Below are 9414 nucleotides of genomic sequence, written 5' to 3'. Positions count from 1 at the left end.
GGGAGGTCTTGCCGATTTTCCGGGGGTAGAGAGCCGCGCTCTTTATTCTCCTCGGGCCGTTTTACCTCGAGATCGCTTCGCACGATAATGAAACAACCTGTAAGCAGTCGCTCGTGCTCCCACTCCCTTAGCAAATACCGGAAATTTGTGCAAGCGCCTTAACACTATCACGTTCGAGGATCGGGGGAACCACGAGCCTCGATCTACCACGCACGTCTTCTCCCTTTCGGCTCGTGGTACTGGTCTCCTATGCATCATCTAGTAGATGCAAACTCTGGTGGAGGAGGAAAGACAGTGCACGCCAGGCCAACGGCTATCTGACGGTTTATCTTAAGAGCGAGCCAACTCGCGATTTTACTGCGCATCCTTCGTTAAACCTCGAGTCTTCCTGATTCTACGAGGGTAATAAACAGATTCGTGTAATCGAGGAGATAATGCGATATCCAGGTGTTAGGATGAAGTATCTTGATTCCAGGAACGATTGATTCGCTCGTCTACGTCAGATCGATCGATTTACCGAGAAACGTTACTCACAAGTTTGTAATAAGTTTGAGTTGAACGTAAAAAGATTAAATAAGATTTTAACGTTAAAATTATACGATGATCTTCAACTAGTGAGAAAAAGTCTTTTCTCATATTTCGTAAGCAAATTGAATAGTTTATATTCAAACCCAATTTCTGTTATTTTAAGCTCCTAAAAAATTGTCAATGATCCTCGCGTACTTCTAAATGTATTTACTACATCATATGATAATTCGTTAAGTGGAATGTTCAAGACCTTTTTCAATAAATATAAAAATAAAAAAAGGAATTTCAAAAGATATATTTTAGGAATACAATTTTAGAAACGAATTTCAATTAATCAATTTCAATCAATGGTTGTACTTTTATCTCCACAAAGTGTTAACGTATATTTAAATTGATATATTCCACATGGATAATCGCAATTTCTTGATTTCTAAACGGTTACTTCACCGATGTGTTTTAGATTTCTATGTAACATACATATGTATTTATTAATTGATATTAACATCAGTGAACGTCATTTAATATCGCGTAAGTCGTGTTGATTGTCGATTGCTTTTACCGTTTCTCCATAGATCATAGGTTTATCCCTGCGGATGACTCAGTAAATACAAACACATTATTTCTGTGGCTAATTCTCGAGTCGAGAAACCACAGTGGGAAAAACTTTCAGAGATTGTTAGCCAAGTATAAAAGGACTAAAGAAAGGAGCGAGCATCGACGTGATTCAACGAGATGTTACTGTGATATGAACGCGAGACCTTCTGTACGGCCTTTCGACGAACGTTCCTTAACCCTGAAGCCTTGATTTCTCAATCCTTTTACGCACTATGAACTGCTACGATTCTGAATTTCATCGATCTTTTGATAAATTTCATATTTTCATCTAAAATCTTATAACTGTGTTTCGTATCCTTCTATCCTATTTCTTTTAAATATCTCTCATAATGGACCTCAGGTTATTTCCTGTTGTCTATCAAAAATTAATCTAATCACCACTATTGGAATATTGCAATGTAGAAAGAAGTAAATGCTAAGAATTTTCCTGATGAATTTTCGTATGAAAATAATTACAACTCGAAATATTCGCAAAGATTCCTCCGCCTCTAGAAAACGCCATACAACAGTTTTCCAGTTTCCAAGTCACTCCAAAGTCCGAGATTCACAGGTTGAAAATCCAGATTTTATAAAGTCATTACGTGATCTAAATTCCTCGTGTCTCCCGATGATGTATGTTTCAACGTTTCAAGTAACATTTTACAGCAATAGGAGCTTGGTAATATTCGATTTTATTACGAACGGATATCGTAATGAAGTTCCTACGAATGTAACGAAACTCTTGCTCGTGTTTTCCGAAGAGCGATCGTTAATTCGCTATTCAAGCTGTGGGCGACTCGGAACGACTCGGCGCCACGGAATCCTTTAACTGACACTAATTTCATCTTGAAGAGATTCTGATTTACGAGGACTTGTCCAGCGAGTCGAGTTTCTTCTCATCGGCAGCGAGTTCTAAGACGTTTTTCTGGCGACGTTCGCCGAGGTTGTTGCCCCGTAACTTCATGTCGAACGTGTCGAATCGAAAAGTTCAACGTATCTGTCTTCGCTTCCCGAACCGTTCCTCCGATACGAATAAACGTTAGTATTTCTTCGTTTAATCACGACTATAACGCAACGTTTCGTCGAATCTATTAGGCATTTCTCAATCGTGAAATAGTCTTCAAATTTTGTGATCCAATTTTGATCTTCTCCCGTTGAACAAGAAAACCTTGGATGTTTTAAGAATAATACCGACATAACGAAATTAAGAAATCTTTTAGCATTAAAGGAATTGAAATTGATCCAACGCACGTAGGTTAACATTTTAATAAGTTAGCTGATCCAATTTCCATTAATTATGAAAATACCATCTTGTTACTAATAATTTTCGTGTAAAATCTATCATAATGTCTTAAAATTTCACGATAAACGATGAATATATAACGTATGAATTATTATGAAAGTCTTGTTTAAAATTCCATGAGTTTTGATTTCCCTTCGTCGTTCGAGTTGATATTAAACGCATATCGTAAGTTTCATACACAATTCATGCACACCGAGCTTGTTAAGCAACGAAAGAAAAATATTGGAAATCTGCAAATGCCTTTTGCACGAGAATTCTCTCTCTTTCGCAAACCGCGATTACACTTTTCATAATATCGCGAATCATTATCTACGGCAGCGATTTAAAAGAAATTCAACGGTGATTCATCGTGATTTAGCGGTTCGCCAACATTTTCGATTCGCTTCTTTGCGGTCAATGATGGATCGAGTCGACGATCCATCCGTGTCCTTGAGGCTTCTCGTCGTTGATTTTCTTTTTTTGTACGTGCTTTGTCGTCGATCATTGTCAACCGTTAGCAACGATGATTGTTTAACAGGAACAATTTGAGGTAAAGTTTACGAAGAACCAACCCAGGAAACTCGCTCTCGGAGTTTTACTTTCGCCCAGCAATTGATAGCCAGGGACCTTTATCGGTCGTTACTCAGCTGGTATTTTAACACGAAGAACGTGTTTTGAACCGTCTACAAACTCGACAAAAACCTCTACCCGCGAATGCTTTTTCACGTGTGGTGTAACATTTATAAAGATGGCGAAAAACAATCTCAAAGATTAATTTCAAAACATTGCAGTCTGATGACTAAACTTTTAGAGAAACTAATTCTTAAGCCACCTCCTTTTTATACTCCTCTTTTTTTTACTTAAACGCATAACACGCTCAATAAAGTATAAATCTCTAATTCAGAGGTTTACTACAGAAGATAGTAGATTCTGCGTTATACATATACTAATAATCATTAAATTAATCCCTGGTTGATCAGTTGTGGGTCGAATATCAAAGATGCTTTCTCACTGCTGCAATGATTGATTTTTCTGAAATGAATGAAACTATATAAATACCTCAGCATCGTACTCGTAAAATTTGCCTTCTCCTCGTTTTCCCTCCTTTCGCATTCAAGCGAAAACCAAGCGCACCACGATCGTTTGGCTCGTCGTGACGGCAAGGTTAGTAAATCTTACGAAGAACCAAGAGATTCCCTTCAATTTATAACCGCGCTTCCTCTCGTGGGAGGGAACGAATCCCCTGGAGAGTGGAGGGATCGTAAATTCTAGGAAGCGAGCGAACAGGCTGACTATCGGAAGCGTTCGAACCTCCGAGGACTTTCTACGATCCCGTCTCCGGGAATTCTTCTTTCGTTAGGGCAACGTCGACGACGACAAGGAGGAAGACACGATGCACAAGGAACGAGCAGTCTCTCCTATTGGCTCTCTTGGTACGCACGCATTGCTTCGTGCCTCCGTAATTTGTGTGTTTCGAGGTCGTGGAGAGAAGAAGACCCGGTTTCGAAGGCAAGGGAATCTCGCGGAGGTAGAAACGTGTCGGTCGAGTTCGAGGTACATCGACCATATCGAAGAACTGTTGTAGACAGGTGCTGTAATAAACGCTGTTCCTTTTCTTTTTCTTTGTCTTTTTTGTAAGGGAGTTAGTACTTTGGTTGTCGTTCGTCGTGGACAGGCGCGAAAGTGCGATGGAACGAGCGATTGAAAATTTAGTCTTTGGCTAATTACTTGCTTACGCGCCAATTGTAACGCGACCTGCTCCAGGATTCGTGAAATGCGAACGTAACGACCTAGATTTTCGTGTATCCAAGGTTTCATTGTAAGATCGCCGAAATTTGTATCTGATTTTTACGAAGTATGTACTCGCTACTCAAATTCTCGACTCTTTCGATTTCTCGAATTTAAATCAGAATTAATTGGAATTAATTATTTAGGAGAGAACTAATTTCCTTCTAGTTAAGTCTCCGATGGTCAATGAGATCGTTTATCATACATAATTGGATTTTTATCTTTTTCATATGAATAAAGTATTATGTTTATCGCATTCATGGAAGTAATTATTTTCTTTCGCTTCTTGTATTGTACTTTGCATTTCATTGCCATAAATAATAAGATATAACCTTATAATTAGAGGAGGAAAAGAAACGTTATTACTGAGTCAAGAAACAATTGAAACAGAAAAACTGATCATTTTTATACGTTAGGTGAAGAACTTGAGGTTCTTGAGAAATATCGATTAAGTTTGAAGGATTGAAAACCTAAGGCTGTTGTTAAAGTAGGCAAACTACTTCTGGACAAAATGCTACTTTCGCCGCCAATAAATTTAACAGCGGTCTGATAAAGGCCCGCAAACGTAACAACATGATTTTCTATTCGCAAAACTGGTTCCTCTAGGTTGTACTTCCGATCTTATCGAGAGCGCGATTTGGTTTCGTTGCTTGCTTTTTCATTCGCGATTTAACAAGCAACAATGAATAAATTATATCGAGGAAACTATGAGTTCTACAACTGGACTCGCTTTACAAAGTGGAAGATCAGATTTCTAGACCGCTCGGGAGAACCAAGCGTCGAGAATCCAACTTGTACAAGCCGTTTCAAATTTGAAGATACAATCAAAGCTCTTCTGTAATTGCACTAATTAATTTTACATTCACATCTTGGAAATTATTCTCTATGTATATGCACATATCGTAGAATTTGTTACGTCTTAACTTTAACTCCGTTTTTAGTAAATTGTTTAATTTCGTTACTTGGCTGCGTGATTAGTACTTGAACCTTTCAAAGAACAATTGACTTAAAATATTTTCAACATTTCGGCTCGACCTTGATTAAAATACCCTATACGATCCGATCTGAAATCTTTGGATATCTAAATGTCTATTTACTATGAAAGTTTCCTCTAAAATTTCACGACATCGAATCTTTAGTTTACGGATTCAAGTCGATACTACACGTACCTATGCAAATCTAACGAATATATCAACTTACAGTCAAGATATATTTACGTAGTGAAGATATTTTTCCATTTAATGGATATCGAATATGATAAAACGTAGATACAACATATATTTAGTATATTTACTATAAAATTATAATATAATAAATTTACCATAAATTCGTAAGGAACCACCTTAACCCGTCTTTTAACAGCAGTTGACAAAGCAAAATACAAAGACTGACCTAACGTAACGGAGAATATGCGGGATGTGTCAGGTATGAGACGTGTGTACGGTTACACCAGCCGCGTAGACAACGACGTTACAAAAGACATCGATGCCACGAATGTGGGCGACGCTCGGGAAAGTAAAAAATGCTCCAGGGACACGTATATACGGAGTACATTGTCTTCCTAGCGTCGTACCATACCGCCTACTGTCAACTTTATCGTAATCGTATGCAGGCACCGTAGCGTTCGACTTGTGAAATTCTGGCTGGAAGAATGGAGAGAAAGATTTTGAAGAATGCGAGGAGATCACTTTCGACGAATAGATCTCCTTTTCACGGAACGTTACGTAATCATGACGGTCGAACGACCGAAGAATTAAGTAACGTCATCCCCCGCGAATAAATTTTATTCGTTCCGATGAACTCATTAGACGTTGCAGGATTAATATGTATCGTGATTACGAGTCGAGACGAGTTCATTTTTATGAGATACCACCGGAAAAGGAATAAAAATGAACACGAAGAAACGCGTATCAGACCTAAGAGCTGGAAAATTCTTTTCAAATTTATTCCTAACGCGTTTAGCTTGTCGATTATCTTGCCTAGTTGTTGGCTAGGCGGATAATTTAATACGTTTGTCCGGTGTTAGCGTTGAATCAAATTAATTATCAACGTTAATAATATTTTGTAACTTGGCTGTTTCACGGATTGCAACTCGCGAGAGGATGCCGAATTATTTTTTTCAACCAGTCGGATTCGTTTTATACGCATCTAAGCGAAGAGTGGACGCACGCGAACTTAATACATGCTGAAACGGCTATCAGAATTATTCGATGGAAGATTTAAAAAGCGGAAGCGAGAAGCGTGCGTCTTAGCGAAGGGATAAATTACGTTCGGTCACGTAAACGAAAACTCGTGTCCAGACTGATAAAACGTATACCTATGCCAGGCTTTCGAAGTTGTGGACCGCGTTACAAGAAAATCACTATTCCTCAGCCGTTCCATCGCATGTATTATCCTGCCGATACTCCCGCAAACTACGAGCGTTTCGTATCTTTTACTGGAAAGCGTATTCGTGATACAAGTCTCGGCAGGACATATGTAAATATCCATAGAACAAGCATCCTGTACGAGTACATTATACAGCATTGAGGTGATATTTTATATTTCCAGTTGAAGCTTCGAAAGCATTCAACGTTTTCAAATATTTTTAACTATATTCAAGGTATTGCTAGTAACATACCGTTTGACGAAAAATATGTGTTAGGGCATCTTTTCATATACGTCACAAGAAATCTCCAAGTCGAAGTTGAATCCATCACCGCAACATATTATTTCCAATTTTTTAAATTTACCTTAGCGAATGTCGCTTTTCTGTTTTAAATCACAAAAACTCTGTTTCTGTTTCTAACTCGTGCAACAGACTTTTGTAGAGTATCTATTATTCTAGTATATTTTTGTATCTCAACATAGCAGTGTACAGGTCATTCCCGTTTTCTGGCAATTCTGTATTTACGTAACCTTTATACATATCTCACTACTTGACTCTTAATGGGTTAATATGACTTACATTTCCACTCGTCCTGGAGTTGCAGTTTAACGAGACTTCATTTGCATTTCCACAAGTTTCTACATAGTCCTGCGTGCGTGTGTTCGCATTCCACGTGGATCAAATAGTTTCCATTTCACTGGCTGGATTCGGTTGTACCATTCTAGGGTGACTTTCACGCAAAGAAATCATTCTGGTCACATAGCGAGGCGCACCTCGCTAGAAATTCTATAATGACCTACTACTACGAGGGAAATCTTGGCGCGCACGAGTATCTTCTGTTCGTATGTTTACCGAAGTGTGGAGAAAAACAAAGAATTTCTTTTCAGCAGTGCGATTTATCGCCGCATCGAACCAAGCAAATAGATCCGCCTTGTAAAAGATTAACTGGCAAATCGTGATCGTAGGTGTTCACAAGTTAGGAAAAGCTAGCCAGCAATTGTTGCACCAGCTTTGTACGTTCATATTCAGGTGCTATTGGAACAAAACCTTTGGCTATCTCCTTTCTCGTGTTTCGTTTCTTTTATCGGTGTAGGAAACGGCGCGAACGGTTTCATAAGTAATGCCAACTACTTTCTCCAGTCTCTCTTAATATCCTTTGTTACATCGCATCGAAATTGGACGCGGAGCAGCGTGAGATGTGAGCAACTATGTATTTAAATTATGGTACTGAAATTATCGTAAATAGCGTCAGGAAGAGTATCAAACGAATATACATGCAGCACACGTACAAGTTTCCGGTTACATAGATTTTTATTCCAAAAACGATGTTTCAATGAATTTTTACAGCGTTCTTTTGTAATGTTATTTGCTTTTACTTGCCATGTTCTTATACCCGATATTCACTAAAATTCTTTTAAATATCATTTTTAAAGGATAAATTGAAAAATCTATCTGCACGTCATTATATGCTCCGATCAAAAATACAACTTGATCAAAATAATCCTCTGCAATCTCTATATAGGTGCGACATTATGATGTTCTATATAATCAATTACACAAGTTCAGTTACACAGTAATCAATTACACATATTCTTACAGAAGTTTCTTGATAGATTTTTCGATCGCAGAGCTACAGGTAGTAAACACATCAGAAGATACTCACGTTAACCATCCGTGGCTGCGTTTACGTCGCGTCCTCTCCAGGCTGTCACCTCTTCGCGGAGGTCCTCTTCGAGATCCTGCTCAAGGTCGCACGTTCCTCTCACTTTATCACTGGTTCCACTGGAAGAAAGGAAGGTCCTTACGCACACACTGACCTTACTGGCACTTGCACTTTCATCGATCGACCTCACTGCGCAGAACCAACCAACGTGTTCGTGGAAAGGAAGTACAAGAAAAAAAAGAGAGAAACGAAGAAAGAGCGAGCGAAAGATCGAGGAAAACGGTTACAGTGGTGGTCGATGAGTCGCAACAAAGCCGTGTCAATGAAAGATTAAATAATACGGGTGAAACTCATGCGAACCGAGACGCGAAAGGAACATGTCGCGGCTCCGCGAGCGGAGCAACTTCTACCACCAACTAACTACAATCGACTGCCTGAATGACTGACTGACTGTGCGCTGACTACCAGCCGTGAACTGCTAGTCGCGGATCCGGACTCGATCACCACCAACCTAGCTGGCCTTCCTCCTCTTTCTCTGGTCGCCGACTTACTGACGACCACTATCCTCTCTCTTTTACCTCCCTCTTTCCGCGTCGTGATCGTTGTCTATACACCTAAGTACTTACTTACCGAACTTTGTTTACGAAGTTCACGATGACTTACCGATGGACTTCTTATTGACCTATAAGCACACAGCTAATATCTATATATTTATATAAAATTTAAAGGTACTAAATGCACGTACGAAGAAACAGAATATACATATGAAAAATTATGTAAAACATTTAAAGTGTACTAACCTTTGTGAGACTTAGCAAATGAAAAAAATTTCTCCTTCGGTTTTACTTTGTTTGTTGCGATGATAAAAACATGAATTAGCAATGTTTGTATTTATGGGAAGTTCAAAGATGCAGGAATACACAGAATGCACGCAACATGTAAAAATTGATACAATATTCAAAGCAGGATACTGGTTATAATATGTGGTAAATGGTGCAAATCCGTGCTTGCTCGTTATTCTACTTGTATCCTTGAACATATGAATTTGCATAAATCATATGTTTTATCTATTGCAGCCAATTTATGAGATTCACTATGCTGAGTAATGTTAAATATTCCATTTAAATGATGAATGCATTTTGATCTAAAACAAGCAGATTATCCGTTAAAATTTAGTGCGTATATATGGAA

The 9414-nt window shown here is 38.6% G+C and overlaps 1 protein-coding gene across 1 annotated transcript in view; it reads right to left on the bottom strand.

Moving 5' to 3' along the window:
- LOC100744289 (calpain-C) overlaps positions 1 to 8758 on the bottom strand; it is a 38773-nt gene extending 30015 nt beyond the window's left edge. The window contains exons 1-2 of the mRNA XM_003487720.4: positions 8735 to 8758; positions 8224 to 8412 (exon numbers count right to left, since the gene is read on the bottom strand). Of these exons, the coding sequence (XP_003487768.1) occupies positions 8224 to 8232 (9 nt within the window). The 5' untranslated portion in view covers positions 8233 to 8412; positions 8735 to 8758. The remainder of the gene's footprint in view (positions 1 to 8223; positions 8413 to 8734) is intronic.
- Positions 8759 to 9414: the final 656 nt, after the last annotated feature.

This window comes from Bombus impatiens, unplaced genomic scaffold (genome assembly GCF_000188095.3).
Source record: "Bombus impatiens unplaced genomic scaffold, BIMP_2.2 scf_0197, whole genome shotgun sequence".
Classification (NCBI taxonomy): domain Eukaryota; kingdom Metazoa; phylum Arthropoda; class Insecta; order Hymenoptera; family Apidae; genus Bombus; species Bombus impatiens.
This window is presented reverse-complemented; position numbering and strand designations above follow the sequence as displayed.